This window comes from Uloborus diversus, chromosome 6 (genome assembly GCF_026930045.1).
Source record: "Uloborus diversus isolate 005 chromosome 6, Udiv.v.3.1, whole genome shotgun sequence".
NCBI classification, from domain to species: Eukaryota; Metazoa; Arthropoda; class Arachnida; order Araneae; family Uloboridae; genus Uloborus; species Uloborus diversus.
The window spans coordinates 12,436,044-12,458,905 of NC_072736.1; the positions used below are offsets into that span (position 1 = coordinate 12,436,044).

The following is a 22,862-nucleotide window of genomic DNA, read 5'->3' on the forward strand; positions in this document are numbered from 1 at the left end:
AATAAATAAATAAAATTAAAAAATCATACTGTTGAAAATACACAAAAAATTTCCATTGAAACACTTAATATTAAAAAAAAAAAAATCCATATGAATGAATTGATTATACAACTCATAGCACTTTCTCAAATTACGTTTCTATAAACTTACAGTGAAGTATATTATTGATCTTATAACGTACATTACTTATTCTTTTTATTCATTAATTATTTGAGGAAGTGTCCAATGCTCAATTTTAAAAATAATCATTTATTTTTAAACCATTCTTAACAAATACTTCTTAATTTTTATTTATTTTTTTATAGATTTTCTTATTTCTTAAGAAATCAATTCATGCATTTATTTACAGAGCACTATGCCATCGATTAATGAGAACAAAAAGTAAAAACTAGGTAAAAGTTAAGATCAAAAATGACTAGTAATTCATTTAAAAACTAGCTTTGTTTGACACCCCTGATCTTGCCAAAGACTTAGTCTAAAAATTTTTAATATCCTAGAAAATGAACTGTTGCATAGCACACTTATTCAACACTCAAACATTTAACATTTACTACTTTAAAGACAAAGCATGAAGAATATCATCACAGCTGCAATAACTTCTTTTACACAAATAGTAAAAATTACCAAATTTCACAAATTCTTTCGGGGGCAATGCTTCTCCATTTCAAGCCTGCTAACTTCCTTTTGCAATAATCTTAAAGTCTCTTGCAATGTTGTTTTTTTCGTGTTCTAGCCTCCTAATCTCATTTTTAGAGTCCAAGAGCTGTTTCAGCTTTTCGTCATCCACAACTGTATTGCGCAGCAAATTCAGTTCCTGTCTCAGTATCTGATTCTCTTGCTCTAAATTCTTCATTAAATTCAGCTTAGACCTAAGTTCTTTGTTATCTCTCATAAGTTTGGTGATCGATAACTGTTCATCACTGGAATTATCACAGATAGAAGTGTCGGCAACGTCCTCGCTGCCGCAGTCATATTTATGAGTATCTACTTTCTTCTGAACATTTTCATTAAAGGAACAATGATTTAGAAGATCGCCAAGATTCTTTAAAACATAACCTGAGAAAAATTTATGCATAAAAATAATGATACTTAATTTGCAAATTTTCATGGGCGAAACATATGCAAAATTGTATGGAGGAGGGGGGGGGGCTCAGATATCTCCCCCATGGTTTAGCAGGATACTTCCCCCCTGGAAATTGATTTTAGTAGAGATTAGAGCAGCAGTTCTCAACCTTTTCCCCCTTGCGAACCCCTTCCCAACTCCACAAGAAGTTTGCGAGCCCCTTGGGTACTAGGTTATTAGTAACAAAAAAATGCGAGGGGAAATACACACGCATAGACAATAAAATTTGGGAGATTTTTTTTTTAGTTTGATGCTGCTTCGTAGTTTATAACAGGCACGAAAACACAATTGCAAAATATAAAATTACAAATATTGCTACGAACTAAAATGATCACAAAGAAAAAAAGAATACAAAAAAAAATTCATCAAAAAATAAACACAATGATTATTCTGTGTTGAGCTTCAGTCAACTTAGAAAAAATTTTGAAAATGGAATATTTGTGGAACAAAGAGGTTCAAAGTTTGGCTGAAATTTTTCTGGCACTACGGTACATTTGTCTCAAATCACTAAATCAGAAGTCAATTAAAGAATGATCTTTAAAATACCTTTCAGGGAACTCTCAGATTAACTAAATGATTTTTTTTTTCTCACAGCAAAATCAGAAAGATCTCCAGGTTTAAGTCTCCTTGAAAAAGGACTACGAGCCTAGCTGTTTGATAAAGATATACTGAGTACATTAATCCTTTGATTGCTGAAGACTTTTCTTGCAATTATGCCATAAGTGCGGAGTAAAATGCATATATTGAAAAATAATAGAAGCGTCTATTTTTAATATTCGCATTTACTCCAATTTTTACACAATGTGTAATTTTTAACAAGACAAATATTTTAAGAGCTCCCTTCCTACAAGAAAAATTTTCTACATAAATTTCATAAATTCTTTATTTACATATAGCGCAAATTTAGTTGTATGGTAAAATTCCATTGATTTTTTTCTTTTTTTACCGTGTAAACATCACACTGCCAAACTTTCACCCACAAAAAGTTTTTTTAGTAATTAATTTTTTCATACTTCCTGTGGAATTCTTGGATTGCTGGTCATTCTCTCCCTTTTTCGACAATAAAGCTCGAAGTAAATTGCAGTCAATGTAGTGTGAAAATCATAGCAACAAATAAGGGCGTGATCTAACTTCTATGCATTTTTGATTCAACACAACAGAAGATCGATAGCTCTTCGTCGGACTCAAATGGTAAAGAAACTAACCATCAAAATATTTTTTACGCTCGTATATGCTCCATGTAATGTTTTCATCAAGTTTAATCAATCTTTCTGATCAAAAGTGTCTGAGGAGACAAAAGCTTTCCGATGCTTTCATCTGAGAACATTGTATGAATAAGTAGAGTGTTTTCAGCATGGCTTCAGGCAGGGCTATCGTTGTCAATGGAAGTGCTAAAACCGGCACTTTGCATTGCAATGACAGAGTAAACTATTTAAATGTAAAATATGTCAGAAAGTAAGCAAATATTTTCATGTTAAGAGTATTGAATATGTGAGAGACAAATGAATAAGAAAGGAGCAAAATTTGCCTGAAACCACTTGAACATGAAACTTCATCAGAAACAGGCATGTTAAAACTCCGCCATTACAATATTTTTTTCGTGAACCCCCAGGGGCTTGGGAATTACCGGTTGGGAACCGCTGGATTAGAGTTAGTAAAAATTGACATTTTTAATAAGTTATTCATTAATGGCTGAAGAAGAAATGTTTTTACATTTTTGCAAAGGAAAAGTACTAAAAGTTCTAATTTCTAAAAGAGGGCTTGAGCCCCCACTTGCCCCCCCCCCCCCATATGTGCACTCATGAACCTTTTATAAAGTTTACATTTCATATTAAAAAACACAAAAGTGATCTTTCCTTTTCAATAATTTTGAGCCCCCACTTAACACCCCCCCCCCCCAAATGTATGCCTATGAACCTTTTATAAAGTTTACACTCCATATTAAAAAACACAAAAGTGATCTTTCCTTTTCAATAATATTGAGCCCCCACTTAACACCCCCCCCCCCCCCAAAATGTATGCCAATGAACCTTTTATAAAATTTACATTTCATATTAAAAAACACAAAAGTGATCTTTCCCTTTCAACGATATGTTATTGATCCCTATTCTAATGACGAAGATTAATTTATTTGCTGCATAGGATATGATTTTGAAGTTCACCGAGTCTGCATTGGAAGAACACTGTTTATGCAGCATGAACTTATTTTTTATTCACATAGGTATCAACATTTTAAAATAATGCGAGAATAATTTTTCACAACTTTTTGAAGTTTGAAACTATACAACAGTTTATGTGCAATTTGACAGGTACGATATTTGAGAAATCTATGCATAATTATCAGAATTTGTTTCTTATGTGTGTTTATTGGGTCATTTCACAATATTTTGGAATACTTTCAAAGCCCTTTGGGAGTCCAGGTTTGTGTAAAAAGCCGAAGACGCACAGGTTCGAGGGCGCAAGGAAAAAAGAAGCGGAAGTCGCGCATATTTCCAAGGCAGTAAAAATAAAACAAAGGCAAACAGTTTCGGGGGTGCACAAAAGGGGGGTGCACACCGGCAGCAGCCCGCGGGCCAGTAGGCAAGTCCGACTCTGGAACGCCACTCGAATTTGAGTCCCCCTGAAGCTGCCCCCCGGGACAAGAATGCCCTACCCCCCATAGACATGCAGTAGAAATTCAATAACTCAAAGCTTATAACTCAAATATTCCTTATCTCAAAGTTTTTATGGGGTCTCAAACTCTTGAGACTGTTATGGAAACTTTCCATAACTCGAACGTTTTAGCTGGTCCCTTTGGACTTCGAGTTATCGCGAGTTGACTGTATAATGTTTTGCTATCTATTACAAGATTTTTAAAAATAAATATCAGAATAGTTTAAAACCAAATTTGAACTACTTAGTTTTGAATATTCAAAATTTCTGCACACAACAAAAGTAAATGAAATAATAAAGTGAATAAATAAAGGTAACATTAAAACTGAGCAACAACATTCAAAAACAAAGAAAAAGAAAAAAACAGCTACCATGTGGTAATGGAAGAACACTCAAAGTTCCATCAAGAGTTCTCTCTATTATACAACCAGGCAAACTTATATTTAAAGGTGCACTACTAGGTGAGGGTAAACCAGATGGTGGCCGCTCTTCCTGGAAAAAGGATATAACAAAAAATAACACATGCAATTATTTTATTTCTTTAATATACTCAATGAAGAATTTAAAAAAATTGAATTAATTTCGTGTTTTAGGAACAATATTTTACAAGTTTTAAACTTCACGGTACTTTATGGGGATAAAAAAATAAAAGTAAAAATATTCTGAAATGAAACACAAACCTGAAGTTGAAGCTGTAAATTATCTAGTATAATTTTGGAAGGCATAGGTTTGGAGACCATTTCATCTTCAAAGAACTCTACTAATCCTGAAATACTATTCATCTGGAACTGTAAATACAAGTTGCTTGCCAGGATACTCAAGAAGCCAGGACCCAGTTCATTTTTGGTTCCATCAGATGGAAAAGAATTATCCTTGTCCAGCCGCAGGCTGAATTCACATTCCCCAAAGCTCCTTTTTTCTTCATTTTTCCAACTTCGGCCTCCTAAATTTATAAAAGGAATCATCATTGTAAAATATAACATGAAAATAACTCAATACATTCTTAGACACTGTTAAATTTCTAAGATATTAGAAGTCACTGCAAGGGAAAAAAATGCAAAAACAAACCATAAAACTGGTTTCAGCTTGCAGTTGATTTGCATTATAAAGGGTGTCCCAAAATTAACGCAAGATTTGAATTTGCCGCCATTTTTGCAATAAATGGTTGGCAACCCTGAAAAAAGAACAATTTGTCAGCTGAGAGTTTAGGGTTTAAAAAAATGGAGCATTATACGATACAATAACGCGCTTTCATTATTGAACAATTGTTTCAGAAATAATGAAAGTTGAGGCTGGTCAAGCAGTTACTGTTATTGGCGCTCGGTATCGCAACACGGTAATGCACGGGTGCTTGTGGGCTTGTTGACATAGACCTTTGAATTCAAATAACCCCATGAGAAGAAATTTAATAATGTTAAATCACACGATCTAGGGTGCCAATCATAGGCGGATTTACGGGGGTGCCAGGGGGTGCGCCGCACCCCCAACAATTTTGGTTGGATTTTTAAAGAAAATTTAAATGAAATATATTTTATCAGGAGAAAATATAAATTTCTCCTCAGGAATTTTGTAAAACAACTTGTATTTTTCTACAGCTAAATGCAAGTTAATTTACTTGAAAGCAAACCCAAAAATAAAATACTAGGCAGCTTATTGTGTGACCCGGTAACCACATATCGCCAGTGCGAGAGAAACTGCACTATACGAATTAAAAAGAAGTATTTCTCCATTAAAAAAAAAAGAAAGATGATAAATAATTACATAAATCAAATAGAAACATTCCATTAATTATTTTTCAGAACTGTATTATATAATAATTTTATGCTCTGCAATTTGGTTTTTATTGGCATAACATTACAATTTTCTTTTTCTTTGAAACAACCAAAAATATGGCTATTGTGATGTACTTCCTCAAAAAAAATATAAAGTCCTTACACATCATTCCAGTAAACAATACAATAAAATCACTCTGAAATCAACTAAAAACGAAAATTTCCACTAAAAATTTCAAAATTCTCTGAAGGGAGCGGAGCAGTGCTATCACTGAGTTCCGCTACTAAAATTAGTTACTTTTGTTACCTTTATTATGAATAATAGTCTCCAAAATAGTTACCAAATACAGAAAATAATTTCTAAAATAGTCTGCTATTAAAAAAAAAAGCATTTATATCATTTAAATGCCATGAAGTGGGACAGACCTACGTGGTGTAAATTTTCTCCAAACAACCTTTAAAAAGGAAAACTTCAAAAAATATTTTCCAAATTTTAGCCCAACACTGAATAAACACTAGAGAAACTAGCACTGACACATTCTAGTATATTTTTCTCACTGTCTGACTTAATATTAAAGACAACAGTAAAAGACTGACTGTATAAAAAGAGCTCGAAGCGTCACATTCATATTTCCGATCGAAAGAAAATTAGCTCTCGTTTAAAAAAATGAATGTATAGTACGAATAAAATAAATTTAGAACCAAAAAACAGTTTTAAAAAAAAAGTAGTTGAGAAACAAAAATCGCGATTGCAAAAACTAATCCTTTACAAAAATCGCACTCACAAAAACGATACCGTTACGAAAATTGCAATCTTTTACGATCGCGACGAAACTTTATGAAGCTTTTTTTTATACAAAAATATAAATTTCACATTTTTTCTGGTCGTGAATGTTTTATTACATTTCCCACTTTTTAAAACGATTGTTTTCAAAAATTAAACGCGGTAAAACTTTCCTTTTTTTCCGGGTAACTAGGGGGTAAACTCAAAAGTGATTATTTATTTATTTATTTATTTTTGTAAATTTTTTCTCTTAGGAGAAAAAAAAACTAGCTTTTTTCCTATTTTTAGTTACATTTACTAAAATAGTCGCTGTATTTTACAACTGATTGCAAAATACTCGCTTTTGTCATCAAAATTGCGGTCAAAATAGCAGCTTTAGTCGCCATTTGCAGTGCTGTATCCCCCCTTCCATCCCCTGTATTGCAATGGCGTAGCTAGTTTCTATGGCCCGGGGTGGTTCCTCTATTTGCCATCTTTTCATTGAGACACATCTAATACATTAAAGCATTGAAAATTATCGCTCAAAATATAAAACTTCATTTAAGATAGCAAAAGGAAACTGATTTGATCCGTATTCTTCCTACAAAGATAAAGGGGGCGGGGTCAGGCGTCTATCTCAGAGAAATACTCTGAAGTTACATCAAAAATTGCAGTTAAAAGTAACTTCTGGGGGAAAAGGGTTCTCTACCGAATCTTTATCAAAACTGAAGTCAGTTTAAGCCTTTGGGGACAATAGAGAGTCAGCTTTTATTCCATAACAAAGTTCCAATAATTTGTTTTCCCTGCATTAATTCAGTACTGGCGAAGAAACAACTTTTACAGAAATATATTTGATATTTATATACATAAATAGATTATTATTTTTTTTTTTTTAATTTCCAATGGCACATTTAAAGACAGTTGAATATCAAAAGGATAACAACAAAATTATAAATGAAAACGAGCAATCCAATAGCGTTCCCAGATGGATGTCCGAGGGAGAGCAGGACATCTGGACAAATGAGGCATGTCCATTACTTCGTGGAGATCACACAAAGTGAAGAAAGGGTCAGGCACGTTGATACGACAGAGATGTTTTCGTAGGCAATCATGGCCAGATAATAAACGAAACATGGCGACAGATTTCATCCTAGGCCAATTAGGGACATTCAGAATCAGCTCAAACCATGGTTTATTGCTGTTGCGATTTTTGAGTTCTTCGTGAAAAGTGTCTTTAAAGATTTTCTTTATTAAGCTTTTGATGTTACTAAATGGAAGCTTAGGATTGGTTCTCTGAAGAACCGATGCTCCCTTTTTGGCCAAAAAATCGGCCATCTCATTACTTTGGATTCCACAGTGGGCCGGAATCCACTGAAGAACAACTGTCTTATTATTTCTGGCAAGCCGGTTAAGGAGCTTCAAACAATTATCGGTGGTTAAAGTTCGGGAGTGGCTAGGTGTATCGATAGCTTGGAGTGCAGCCTTTGAGTCCGTTAGTACAACTGCTTTTGAAAAAGAGTCTAAATGTGGCTGGAGCTGCGACAGGGCCTGGCAAATGGCAGCAATCTCGCCATCGAAAGCTGATCTATGGTTGCCAATGGGGGTGTAAAAGGAAAAAAATTCACAGTAAACACCAGCACCAGTATTAACACATCCATTCACTTTAGAGCCGTCAGTATATATTCTCAACCATTTCTCTCTGGGGTAACAGGATTCTATTGTTTCGAGAGCAAGAGCTCTTAACACTACATCATTTGTTTCCGCTTTGACATTCTTAATCAAATTAAGGCGAATGGAGAAACCTTTTTCAGAAGTGGGGTTTATGGAGGGAGGAAATTGTTCAGTCTCATATTTTAAATCAAGTTTAGAAGAAATATCAGCTACTCCCTGGAGAAAACCTTTTATAAACAGATTATATATTTTAGAAATATGTTTGATATTACATATTTGAATATTTTCCGAAATTTAAGTTTTAAAAAAATACAATTTAAGTGTTGAATTACAATTTAAGGACATTAAGTGAATGAGGAAGGTTCAAGGGCTCACTACGGAAATATTTCAACTTTGAACACTGAAATGACCGTTCTGTCATACCAAAACCTTACATTTCAAAGGATTTTCTTTTCCTTGCCTCCAGTATTAGATTTAAAGTATGATTCCCTTACTTGATTTTTTTTCTCACCAAAAGTGCTGAATCGCCGCCCTGAAAAGTACGCCGCCCAGGGCGGACCACCCTCTCCCCCCCCCCTCCCTAGCTACGCCACTGCTATATTGTTGCACCCCCAGAATTCACAACCTAAATCCGCCTATGGTGCCAATTCTGATCACCGAAATGAGAGAGTACGCGACCAGGAAATGCCTTATGCAGTCATTGAAATGTTTCACTCTCTCTAGCTGTATGGTACAATAACACCCCATTTTTACTAACCCTAAACTCTCAACTGTCAAATTGTTCTTTTTTCATGGCTGCCAACAATTTATGGAAAAAATGGTGGCAAATTCAAATCTTGCGTTAATTTTGGGACACCCTTTATAAGTACCAATCATTTTGAAAACACTGAGACAAAATGATTTATTTTATTTCTTTATTTTTTAAATTCCAAGTTTAGCTTCAATTCCAAAGTTGGCAGAACTTTGCAGTCAATTTGGCCAAAAATTAAGTGACGAAGAACCTCGTTTGGCTATAAGTGAATGGGCAAGTTTTAAAGCAACTGTCGACAAAATGTGGGCCACCTTCCGACTGTTGGCCTTTTAAAAAGAAAACATGAAGAATTTACAAATATTCCTTTGCTTGTGAAGATTATGTCCTGCATTTCTTCCAGCACATCTGCATGTGAGAAGGGATCCAGTGCCATGAATCGAATTAAAAGCCCTCTCTGTTGCCGTTTGTCCACAGAGATTATTAGCAGTTTGATGAGAATTGCAATTGATGATGGTGTGGAATCTGAGAATTTCGAGTCATCAGCAGCAACCAATCACTAATTGTTTAACACAACAGGAATATGACAGGTTGATGGACATGCATGTCAACAATAATATAGGTACAGCAATAATAATGTAATTGAAATTTAATAAGTGTATCGGCTTTAGTTTGATTACCGCCCTTCCAGATTGTCAAAGCTCCCGATGAGAGCGAATAATTCTCTGAATTCCATAGCTTTGCAAGAACTGCAGGCGAGTTAGATTCATGGTACTTGCCTGCAATTCTGTCTTAGCTTTGGCCATGTTTCCAATAATTCTTATGGATATTTCTTATCAAATCAGGATAGTGCCAAGCTGTTATATTAAACTTATCTAAGTTGTCTCTAAAAGTTCCAAAGACACGAATGGAAATTGCTGAATTTTTCTGAAAATGCCAGGATATTTTCAGGAAGGTTACTGAGTTTTAGCAGAAAATATTCAACATATCTTGCAAGATATGTTACTTGCAGAAATTGCAAGCATCCCATTATTTTCCAGGAACGTTTCTGAATTGTATTTACCATGTTGGAGTAGGAGTCGAACTGATTTTGGGGTGAAAGAGTTGAAGTTGAAGATTCTAAAATTCCCAGGGCGAGAGTCAGTCATTTGCCCTCCGACCCTGTAGCCCTAATAAAAACAATAGTCCTTGAAAAATCACGTTAGAATATTAACACAATAGTCTCAAAAAATCTCAGACTAACGAAAACAATATTAAAAAATTCCTCTTTGAAAAGCAACAAATACCTTTTTAAAACCTTATACTTTTTTTTGTAAGGGGAAATTTTTTTTTTCCTTCACTTGATCAATTTTCCCTGAATTTTTGCTATTTTTTCAAAATTCCCTAAGTGATAAAGTTCTCTGACTTTTCCCTGATCTCCTTGATTTCCCTGATCTGTCGCCACCCTGTTGAATATTTAAGAATTGAATTCTGTTTGCAGATGCTGATTTGAAAACCTCAAAGCTAAAATACAGAAAATTCGTGAAGATAGAAAAGCATTTCTCTCAAGGTTGAAAGATTTGAGACCCTATACTTGATACTTAATACCTAGTATATATTTAGAAAATACTACTATACAGGATTTTTGATTGAAAAAGGGTTTATTAAACCATACTTACTTAAAGAAAACTTGTTTTGAAAATTTTCCCATGAAATAGCTGTTTCTTCTTTGGTTTCAATTTGACTACAATGAATTAATACACTACTGGCTAATTTAGAGTGGTAGACAAAAGCAACTTTTCCAAATTCAAACATTGTGATTGACACCTGAAAAACATGAAATATTACTTGATTTTAAATAATATTGATCTGCATAAATTAAATGACCTAAAAATTAAAATTTATACAGCTTAAAGATTTATTAAATATCATTATTTGAAAAATATCTCTCTCAAAGCACAAGGATATTCTTTTAATAAGTTTTATCAATAAAGAACTAATTGCATTTCTTTAAAGTAAATATATAATTAACAGTTAACATTGTTATACAAACAATGAAAAAATGCATGAATCAGAAATTATATTGATGTGTACCACATTCGAAATGGTATTTAATTGACTGCATAAACTATTACAACTCTCACGTCACAAGATGCACATTTGCAGAGTTATATTAGCACTTGTTAAGCTTCAAAGAAATTGCAAACACACATAAAAGGGGAAAAGAAAGGACTCTTAACATTTTCTACGCAAAAAAAACGCAATAAACTATGTTTTTGCGTTTATTTTTTTTCATATCTATGTTTTATAATGAGAAAATTGCATTCTTTCAAAAAAAAAAGAAATAACTTTTGCTATAAAATGAAAATGTTTTAGGGACATAAGTGGGGAATCAACAAAAAATTATCACATTACATCAATTAAACATAAAATAAATTTCAAAGAAAAATACTCATCCTACATTATCTTAATGAAAGCAAATAATTACTTGTTAGAAAAATGTACTATGTTTAAAATCGCATTGTGGTGCGGGGGTGGGGGGGGGATAGCATCATTTTTAGCACTAAGAATAAACTGCGGTTACATACATGGAATATTTGAGGACTTGATAAATTTTTGCCAAAGCTTTTTAGCAGAATACATGAGTATATTTTCATGCAAATTCAGGAATTTAAACAAATTTTAGACATTGTGCTAGTCTAATTTTATTATTTTTATGTTAAACGGGAAAAAGAAATACAGCTCAACTTCTTTACTTAAATTGTTTTATTTTACTTAAATTGTATTATGAACGTTACTGTTACTTAAATTGTATTATGAACGGTTAAATTATTTGAACCATTTAAAAATTAAGTGTAGCATTTTAAAGCATTCATGAAGTATGCTGAAAGCACTCATTCAGTGGCATATCCAGGACTTTTCCATGGGTGGGGGTGGGAGGTGGGGTGATCATGCGATGATTTTTAATGCTATATATATATATGTATATATATATATCATTAAAAATCATCATAAGATCAATGATGTATATGATCATATATATACTTTTTTTTCTTATTTATAAATTATTATTTCTTATTTATATCATGCAAGTTCACAATTTTTGCAACAAGTCGTTTTTTAAACTAAAATGTTTTCCAAATAATTACTATCAAATTTTACAATCTTTTAAAAATCATGAAATGAATGTAAGTAAAAAGAAAACAACAAAACAGACCCTCCACTTACCAATTAGATGATCAAACTAGAAAACTTTTTAATTGGCGACAATCAATTTTTTACAGCAAGAACAAACTGCTACAGAGAACTTAAAATTTGATGCATATGAATTTTTTCATTCGTGGAGTTAATTTTAAGTATTGTTTTAGGCATATAGCAAAGTCTGGATGACGAGAAGTTTTTGCTAGTTCGTTCAAAACATCCTCTACTGTTGGGGTGGCATTTCTATGTATTTAGAAGAGCAAGACCATTTAATCTTGTATGCCGGTGGAGTTGCGCAAGTAGTTCTTCAGACGACGGAGAGTTGAAAATGATCTTTCACTTGTGCACATTGAAACTGGAAGGACAGCTAATATTTCCAAAAGTTTGTAGATATTTGGAATGATATTTTTGTTGCATACAGCAAGAGCTTCAGTTGCTGCTTTTGGAAGGCTAATATTTTCTTGGCTCATCCTTGCCAACCTATTGTACCATAAAGACATCTCAGTTCTTAAATGTTCTTCACCACCATCTATGTCATCTTCATAAAACTTTGAAAGCTCTTCAAATTCCTCAAATTTTGGTGTTCTGGAAACTGCAGATATTGCAGGAATGATGCTTTGGAAACCTAGTATAATTTTATGATGCATCAGGAAGCGAGTATCTAACTGATTCAAGAACAAATTCAGAAATGGAATGAAAATTTTCACTCGCAAATATGCTTCTGGAGTCGTCGATGAAACATCATCAGGATTAGTTTGCCTTGCAGCTTGTTGGGGAAGATTTACAGCTATTCCAAACTTTTGCAGAAGTTCAAAGCTGATATAAATATTTTGCAAAATTCCACATTTGCGTTATCTCGCAAATATTTTATTTCTGAGCTGGTATCTTCAGCAAGATTTACAGCTTCTTCTAAATCAATAGTTAGGTTCTGCAGAAATTTGCATAAAGGCATTGTTAAGGCAAACACTTTATATATGCAATACATTGAAATAATGAAAGGACTGTTGAATATCGTGCATAAAAGAGAATTGGCGTTAGTAGATGAATTTTTATCAGTCCACTCTGAAATAATTGGAAGAGTTTCGACACCATATTGGCGAATGGCCCTGCCATATTGGCGATTGGCATGATGCCAATTGTCGGCATGACATTTCCTCTAATTCATCCAAGTAGGCAGCTAGTAACTGTGAAGTTTCAATGTACAAGGGAATCAAGTTTGCTGTGCATGATTTTTTCCATGAAATGCGGGATAGGAAGGCAATTGGAATGATCAACCAAAAATTTTTGCAATGGGGGGGGGGGTTAAACGCCCAAGCCCCCCTATCTTGTATACGCCACTGCACTCTTTTAATTAAAGCATAGTTTTCTCTGTTGCTTTAACCCTCTGCTGAAAATCATTTATTTTTTTTAAATGAAACACAGAAATCGACATTTTGAAAACCATTTGCAATATTTTATTTTTAAAAAAAAACATAATTGAGCAATATGAGAGAAAATCAAACAATGGTAGGTCATAATTAAGATACTCTATTAAACTGAGTAACTGATACATTCAATTGAAAAACAAACAAAATGAAAATTAGTAATAAAAAAAACTAACCATTTCTTTTTTCTTTTCACTATTCAAAGTATAATTGCTGATTATTGAATCTTCCTTCATTTTGCTGGCAACATCAAATCCGATTTCAGGACGAGCATGCTGGAAGAACTCATCTTCTAACGATCCATCCTGGTTCACCAGCACAAACTGATCCAAATCAGATGACACATCACTTCTCAAAGAAATGGCATCATCATCTGGGAAGGAAGGGCTGTCGGCGTCCATGGAATTGAACTGGTCACTCTTGGTGAGGGCTGAGTCGATGCTGGCGACCAGGGAGCAGAGTCCTCGTTTCATAGCTGAAGTCCCTGTCTGGAAACCTTTCTGGAACGAGTCGGTAGCAGTAGAAGGTTGGCTTTCCTGAATAGGAGTATTCAGCCCCTGAGAGGAACCGGAAGAATGACAGTTTAGCAAAGAATCACTACACGACTTTGGAATTCCATTCTCCATGCAACAATCGTCCAAGATGCCCGAGCACAGTGTATCCGGGTGAGCTTTCTTGGTGGTAATATCACATTCCCCAACTGAAAATGAGCTTTTAGACTGCAGTATTTTTCTGCCATAGTTTTGAGGAATATCACTGGCACTTGAACAGTCTTGTAAAGACGCTAAGTCTGCGGATTCGGACGTAGCAGACATCTGGTTAAGATTGCGCAACACTAACGACAGCTCTATTTGAGGAAACAAAATGCTCGTGCAGACACTTAAAACGGGTTTATTTTTTATTATGGTGGCAGTGTCTATTTCTAAATGCTCCATCATATCGGTGATGATATCTGCAGCACGCAACACAAACAAGTACTGAAAATGAGACAGTTGGACATTGAGCAATGAGTTAATATGAATTAATAAATATACATCAGCTTCATCATCTCTGTCATTGTTGTTTAAATTGTTATTATTTGTATAGGTAGAATTTGAAAAAGTTTCAACATTTATATAACTATCTTTTTGGCACTCAAGTTGTTTATTAGGCATTTGCATTTTGAATTTCCCGGCACTAGTCTTGTTTATGGATTTCCTCAGAACTTCTTGAGGCTTCTGGGAACTATAAAACCACAATGTCAGTGGCAGTGGATCAACAAACGATTGCAGTCTAGTCCTTCCCGATTCACACACAGTAAATTCTGCCCAAAAAGGATCAAAATAAATACTCCATATATCTGTAGATTCAGTTAACACATCTTTCTGAGATTGGTTTTCACATTCTTTGCCTGAAAAGAAAGAGTAGCATTAAACACAATATCTTACAAATTGGAGCAAAAACTGCAAAGAGACACATTGAGAGGTATTTCTTTTTAAAATTCTCCATTGAAACATCCCACCAAATAGAATAAGGAAAACCAGTATTACAATGATTCAACGATGCTTGATTTAACAATCTCTTCAATTCAAGAATTGATTTCCCTTTTCTCCATCAATTCCCTACCTTTTAGTCTGAAACATTAGGATTTACGTACAGTACAAAAGTGGTAGGTTCTTCGTTAACTACATTGATTTCGATTTTAAGATTAAATATGCTTTATCTTTAGTTCCAATAACTTTCTTTAAATTACCTTCATGAGTGCTCTGATGCTTTAGTTGCCATTTGCTTTTTCTTCCATAAGTAAAAGAGGAATTCTAGGTCTAGGTTCCGAGATACATACAATCTAATATTGATAACAATTGTCAGGGTCCAAAATAAAGTATTTTCATTTATTTTTGTTAACCTATATATAAACATTAGTAACTTCACACGTTTTTTTACAATGTTTTTTTACTGACGTGTTTTTAGCATTGAATGTCTTATCCAGGTAACTTTCATGGAAGACATCTGACAAATTTTCACAGAATTTCTAACATCCAGCCTTCAATATAACTGCTGTATGGACAGTATCCAAAGCATATTATATATATTTATACCAGTGTATACTAGGAATATGAATTAGATACTGCAATATACAATACAAAACATATATTAATTTATAAAACAAATAGCATATGGACAGTACAAACATGTTAAAAATATTACCAAGAACATGATTAAAGAAAGCTTCAGGTATCGGCTTTTTATCATTCTTCCAAGGGAATTTGGTGGCATTAGAAAACATTTCATCTGCATTCAGGAACTCTAAGCATTCACTTAAATCATTTCTAGTTGTATGATCTCCCAAGCGACAGTTGGTTGCTATGGCCCTGGATGACTGCAGTTGTAAGGTCCGTGGTCTATCAGGTTGCGTAGGAGAATTTAAATCAGTCGGAATAACAATCTAGAGTTTAAAAAATAAAATAATAAAGAGCAAATAAAGAACAATTTCATCCTACTACTGCAATTGTTAAAACGTTGAAACAATCTAAAATAGAAAATGTAATTATTATGATTAGACACATGTTACCCAATATTATTGGTTAAACGACGACTTGACTTATTTCTGGTGTTTGACCAAGAAAGCTCTCAGTTAAAAAACAAAAAGGTTTTTTTTTTCTAATTAAACTTACCTTTATGTGTAAGTTTAATTAGAAAAAAAATTCTGTCGAGCAGAAAAAGAAGATGCGCAGATTGCCTATATTTTTTTATGCTTAACCCTTTACATGTTCCAAGAAACACAGAACTATTAAGAAACCCTGTTTTTATTCATAAAAAAGTCAATCGTTCCATTTTTTCCAAAAAAAGGGTAAAAAAATGTTTTTTTCCCACCACTTCAAAATTTCTGTAAATTTTACATCTCTACGCAGGAGACATTTTTTCGAGAATCGCCCCATTAATAATGACCTACCATAAATAAAAAGCACATATTATATGCAGTACACATTTTTTTTTTTTTTTTTTTGAAAGGTTACTTTTGGGATTTATTTATTTTTATTACAATGGTTTGCTTTTTGGTTGGTTAGAATGGAGTGTGGAATTTTCTTTTTTTTTTTTTTGTTTTGTTGCAAAATAAACCGAGAATTATTGGGCATGCCGCAAAATTTGAATTTCCCGGCATGCTGGTCAATCTCGCTTTTTTCCAGCATGCCAGATGGTACGGTGTAACATGGTATACTAGAAAATCGCCCATCAGGTATGACGGGTGAAAATTACTTCTACTCTTCTACATTCAAACGAAGAAATTGCCTGTTTGAGGATATTTTGGTATTTGAAATTTTAACCCTAAATCCAGTGGATTAACGCTAAACTCCAGCGGATAGTGTTAATTTTCAACCACTTTTTTGATTCTTCATTCCCCTAAAATGACTGTCTTACCAATAAAACAGTTAAGTTTCCGGATTGAGTTCAGCCTTGTCACAATAAAGCCCTTCCCTGCATGTTAAACATTACCAAAACATATTATCAAACTATCATGCTGAGGCGCGAGTTTCATTGTTGAAACTCCAGGGGTTACTCGATCATTGGCTATTATTTATATGAGGATACTTACTTGTGGTAATAATGCTTCTGCTCTAATATTAACAAGAGACTGAGTTTCAGCAGAACCCATTTTCAAGGACATCTAGCAAAAAAAGAAAAACAAAGTATTTTCTTAAAACAAAAGACTTTACAGGAGAAAAAGACACAAATAAAAAAAAAAATAATAATAAAGAGAGGAGAAAGCTCAAAAAACTCACAAGACATTTTTGTAGATTCAAGTAAAAGGCATTAATCCACAAAATGGTGGGAGTATCTAAATACAGCTTTAATGGCCCAAGGTGGAGGAATAAATTCGGAGATGGCACTGTAAAAAATTAACACACATATTATTTATTTTATGTAGGGAACCAATACAAATTTAGAGCTGAAATGGTCCCACTCTATAAAGAGTTTTTTTCTACAATAAACATAACTAATAACATTCTTAACAATACCTGGAAAATCAATTTCACCGGGTAAATAATATGATGCCTGTTCCAAGTGAATAGTTTTGATATCGGATGGCATGTGAGCACTTTTATTATAGATAAGAAACTTTTCAATGGAATGTGTGCGAGACGATGTAGATGTGGAGACTTTATATGCTACTATATCTTCTAATCTTAGAACAAAACAACTCGACATTAAATATCGGTAATTCCACTGCAGAGACGATTTTCGACTGAAGCTTCCGATACTCCTTCGAGACGTATCTGGAGTCAAAGTGCCGGAGGAATTACTAACTGTGCTGGCTTTTCTGGTTAGTAGAGGTTTATCATCGGGAGTAACAGGAGATCCAGTATTTATCTGAAAATAAAAATTACTTTCAATCCTTAACTTGTGATACAAATGAAATCCAATTTACATATAAATATAATACTAAGTGATATAAAACATGTTTATAACTTGTTTACCAACTTCCTTCTAATAAATAAATAATAAATATTGTTCTGTCTAACATATAACAAAATTTACTTCTGGCTGTCTGGATACGCTCATTTGTCGTCCTCAATCACTAATATTAGAAACTGCATATGATACTTATGCTTTGTTAAAAGTCTACCAAATTCTTGATCAAGCAATTCTACATTCAGCATAATTGTTAGGTTATATCTAGGGATTGCGATACCGGTATACCAAATACTAGTATTTCGAGTAATTTTGCAATTTTGTAATACCGGTATTTGCTGAGGAAAATACCGTTTTTTTTCGGTATTAGCTGAAAATAATAAATAGTTTTAATTCAAGAATTTTCAATTTAACTTATTAAAAATCTATTTATATTTTAAATGTACATTTATTTTCCTATGATACAGAACCGAAATCAATCGGTAATTGATGTAAAAATTTAGCTTTGAAAGCATGAACTAATAGAATATCATTTAACAGAAGTATTTTGCGCACCATGTCTTTATTTTTTCATTTCCCTGATCGTTCACTTTCCCTTTTGGGAAAGTTAAGTTTGAGTGTAATTTTGAATGCCCCCCACCCCCTCTTTGTCCGATGAACAATTTATTCAAACCATCAATTGCTGGAATACTTTATAATTTTTTCTTAAATATCTATCTCAACTGTACTAAAGTTTGGCAAAAACTGTTTCTTGTTAGCATTATAAATGGTAATTTGTTGGCACCAGTATTGGTTTGTTGTGCCGTTTCGCTGTTTGGCTTCATACCTGGCAAGATAATATTTAGAAATCATATATTGCCTTGAAAATTTTTGTAGAGGAAAAACATAAATATGTTCCATGAATTCAAAGATATTTTCAGATATTTGCATAATTATAATTGCAAAGAATTTTGAAAAGAAAGCTAAAACGAATAAGAGAAACCAACAAGATCAAATTTAGTCAAGTTTATCGTAAATTTCAAACCAAAGGGCTAATAAAAAATAAACACAAATCCCTCCTGTTTAAGGGAAAATGATTTAATATTGGAAAAGTATTGTTTCCCAGGAAAGAAATTTCAACTAGCTTTTAATTTAAAATTAATATTATTAATAATAAAATTAATATTAATTTTAATTTAAAAATTATAGAAATACACACAATACAAAAGAAAACACACACACACAAAAGATTTTATCCAAAAATGATATGCAACAGACCAAATTTTTTTGAAGTTAAAATACTTTTGGGTAATTTAATTAGAGGAGGTGTATCAGGCATTGTTAACAGTATCACCGACCTGTGTGAACTCAGAAAGAATAGTTTCAACTGTAGGAAAGTTGAGCACTAAAATGAGTTCCAGGCTTAGAGCCAATTTAATAGATGCATTATATTTTTTACAAGTATTGATTTTTTATTATGACATTTGCAGGGATGTGCCAGCTGAAACCCACTTTTGGAGCAATCTCAAGCACAGGAAAATAGTGACTTTGGAGCAGCTTGGCTCAGGAAAATAGTGACTTTTGGAGCAGCTTGGTTCAAGAAAATAGTGAACTAGGAACAGTTTGGCTCACCAAAAAGTGTTTTGTAGAAACTTGGAGCACAAAAATAGTGCAATTGGAGTGGCAAAAAGTGTGCTTTGAAGTAAGGAACTACTACACACACATTATATCAGGGATGTGCCGACCGAAACTCACTTTTGGAGCAATCTTGGGAGCAGTAAAATTGCAAATTTAGAGCAGCTTGCAGCAGCAAAAATTTTAATTTTGCATCAATTTGGAGCAACTATGTATATTTCAAACACAGAAACATGTGTGACGTGATAAAATAATAGAAAAGGAGAAAAAGGATGCAAAAACACCATAATTCAAACTACTAATTGAAGCTCTCTTAATCACATTGATTATTTTATTTCATTTTATTTTTCACAAAAGACAAGCTCCCTCTCTCTCTGTCCTTGCTCTACTTTTTTCTTACACTCTTCCTCTGGTTTAATTTAATTCACACATTTACTTTGCTTAATAAATCACTGTTTTAGTGCACATTTAAGTTATAGTGCTTTGATACTTATTTTAAAAATTTTTTGCCTTCATGTAGTTCATATATACATGTAAAAAACATAAGATACATAATCATATTTCCTTAAAATTTTTCTCTTTTAAGCTTTTGTTTAGGCTTTTTCTCTTCTTTTACATATTTAAAAAGGCTTTAAAAAAGCAAAAAAGAATGATAAAATTTAAAAACTTTACTTCAACTAGTTACAAGTGAGTTTTTAAAGAGCTATCAATTAATCTTTGGTAAGTTATTTACTTATATTTGACCAAATACATAGGCATATATGTTATACAGGATGTTCGGTTTTAATCTGCAAAACCTTTATTTTTGCAACCGTTTGTCCTAGATGTATACTTCCAATTGTAAAAATGCAGGGTTAAGATATTGAAAGTTTGAAGTAAAAATAAAAATAAGTCAAAAAATACAAAATTTAACTTTTTACATTGGCCCCAGGTGCCCTTACTTATATTTAGGGAAATAACCTCCATTGAAAAATAATGCCAACAAAAAAAGTTTGAAATTAGTACGACCAATATTCACCGAGATACGAAACACAGTGTTTTGTGACTTAGACCACTTTTCACTCACCGTCAATAACACCTTTTGGGTGAAAATATAGCAGTTAACAAGTGTTTAAAATGATATGTGTGCATAGAGCATAGTTTCTCTAACTGTTCGAGGTTTTGTAGTGTTTTTGCATATCATGGCATAACATTTGCATTTATTTTTGAATAGCAATGAAAAGTATAAATGCCTTGTTTTTCTTACTTTGACGACCTGTCATTCTTCTGAAAGGGCGATAAGTTCCAATCGCATCTTCTGTATGGTCCCTTAAAACTTTGAAATGGAATATCTCCTTGAGTTTTTGATGGCACAAATGTCAAGTTTTTTGGGTCAGTAGTAGTTTTCAATAAAGATTATTTCTCTAAATACTAATTAGGGGACCTGAAACTTGTATAAAACGTTAGATTTAGTATTTTTTGACTTATTTTTATTTTTACTTCAAACTTTCAATATCTGAAGAGTCAAGAAACAGCATACAGATGGAGTTAGTGAAATCGTTTGCACAGTGATGCCAAGTGATGCTTTATTTAAGCTGTTGAACTCATTAAATTTTAAGAAGATTTGTACTCAAAAGGTACCATTGTTAAAAATTATTAAAAAGTTGTTGAAACATTTTCGAAAACATGCAAGACATAAAACAGAAATTTTCAAATGAGAGAATCTGGCAAAAATAGTGAAATAATATTGAGACTTACTCTCCTAACTTTTGTGATCCTTTCTAAACATAGAACTTGGAGAAGAGCCTCCTCTTTACTTTATACCTACAGCTGATTCTCAATTTGATGAGTTTTGAGAGATTACAAAAATCTGTCCTTAAGTGAAATGCATCCTTAAAAAGATTTTTTCTAAAACTACAGTGAAGGGTCTGAGACCTTGAAAAGTTGTCTTTAAATAGAGAAAGACATTAAATAGAGCATCATTAAACAGAGAACCAACTGTACTGTTTATTTATTACTGCATAAGAAAGGTACTTCCTCCTTTTGCCTCTTAATCAAGTAACGTGATCCTGCACTATTTTATGTTTTGGTAATTCACTTACGACTTGAATTATTTCTGCTTGACTTACTTACGCATTACATTTAAGAGTACATTTTAGCAAAATTTATTTCTTTGGTTTGGCAACAAAGCAAATTATTCTGATTAATTTTATTAATTTTGGACTCAGATATGACTGAATCTATTTAAAATACGGTAGCTTGAAAAAAAAGATTGTAAATTAATATGTCGCTGTTTTGAATCACCAATGAATTTTCTGATAACTTTTAAATAAGCATTACACAATAACTATAATGCCATAAGTGTAATACTTTTCATTACTTCTAGATCCACTACTGTCTGGCCATCGATTACATGGAAAGCTAATATCCGGTTTATAGATGGAAATGGACGCATCTATTAGTTTATCGGGGTGTTAGTTGGTTTGCTACAGATGTGCACTTTTGCCTCTTTATTATTTAGCCTTAGTTTTGTAAAAATGAAAATTTGCTCGCAGCAACATTTTTTAATCTGAAATCTATTCTACCTATATTCTCACGGCAAAAATTGATTTATTTATTCACAACAAAGTTTTGAGCTCACCATTTTGCTTTTACGTTCCTAAATGAAATGAATATATTTTCTTTTCTTTTTGTTGTTTCCATGGTAACTATTTTTGTCTTCCCTTATTTTATTTTAGAGAATGCAATAAATGAATATAAGGCACTAGTGAAATTGTAAAACGCGTGCATCAAAACCCCCATCGTTATTTTCCCTTCTCCCCTGCTACATTCATTCAGATCAAATAGTCTTTACTTGGCAGATTGCCCAATTACATACAATCCGCGGTCAAACAGTACTACGACTAACTTACATTTTCAGTAGATGATGGAGATGATTTCTGCAAGTTGTGCTTGGGACTTTCATTCTCCGTGGCCAAACTATCTGTTTTGGTTTGTAGCTTTTCATTGAAAAGGGTCAACAGTTGCTGGACCCAAGTACTCTGCGACTCGAGGAAGGCTCAGAATAATGCAACCAATGATCTCGACTAGCAACTGCAAAACGAAAAGGCTGACACTAAGTAAATGACAATAACACCTATCATTACGCATGTTACATTACATTATGACAGCTTATGAAAGATCAATTTTAATTATAATCAATCAATACAATACAGAAAAGCTTTTGTAAATTTTGCTACTAATCCTGTATTTGCTACCTTAAAAAAGAAGAAATAAATCTGTTGAGGGTATCATATTAAAAAAACGAGCTGATGTGTGCATCACATGACTTTCTTTTACGCTAATTTAATGATAATAGTGCCTTGGACTTGGAGTAAGCAAAGAAAAACTTTACATATGTTCACCCCAAGTTTGTTGCGAACCGAAGCAAAAATAAAAACGTTTCATTCAGATTAATTTTCCCAACATTGGCAATTTTAATGTGATTTAATGGTTAACTCTCTAAATATTTCCAATAGTGGAAACATTAAAACCAGATTTTTTT

General features: G+C 33.0%; 1 protein-coding gene across 1 annotated transcript in view; it reads right to left on the bottom strand.

Annotated features, from left to right (window-relative positions):
* Window positions 1-344: 344 nt before the first annotated feature.
* Window positions 345-22,862, bottom strand: part of LOC129223944 (bridge-like lipid transfer protein family member 3B) — a 50,443-nt gene continuing 27,925 nt past the window's right edge. Inside the window, 12 exon segments of the mRNA XM_054858327.1 lie at window positions 345-714; window positions 716-1,056; window positions 4,147-4,267; window positions 4,456-4,718; window positions 10,388-10,535; window positions 13,510-14,723; window positions 15,521-15,758; window positions 16,908-16,979; window positions 17,095-17,201; window positions 17,332-17,683; window positions 22,231-22,359; window positions 22,362-22,411. Of these exon segments, the coding sequence (XP_054714302.1) occupies window positions 631-714; window positions 716-1,056; window positions 4,147-4,267; window positions 4,456-4,718; window positions 10,388-10,535; window positions 13,510-14,723; window positions 15,521-15,758; window positions 16,908-16,979; window positions 17,095-17,201; window positions 17,332-17,683; window positions 22,231-22,359; window positions 22,362-22,411 (3,119 nt within the window). The 3' untranslated portion in view covers window positions 345-630.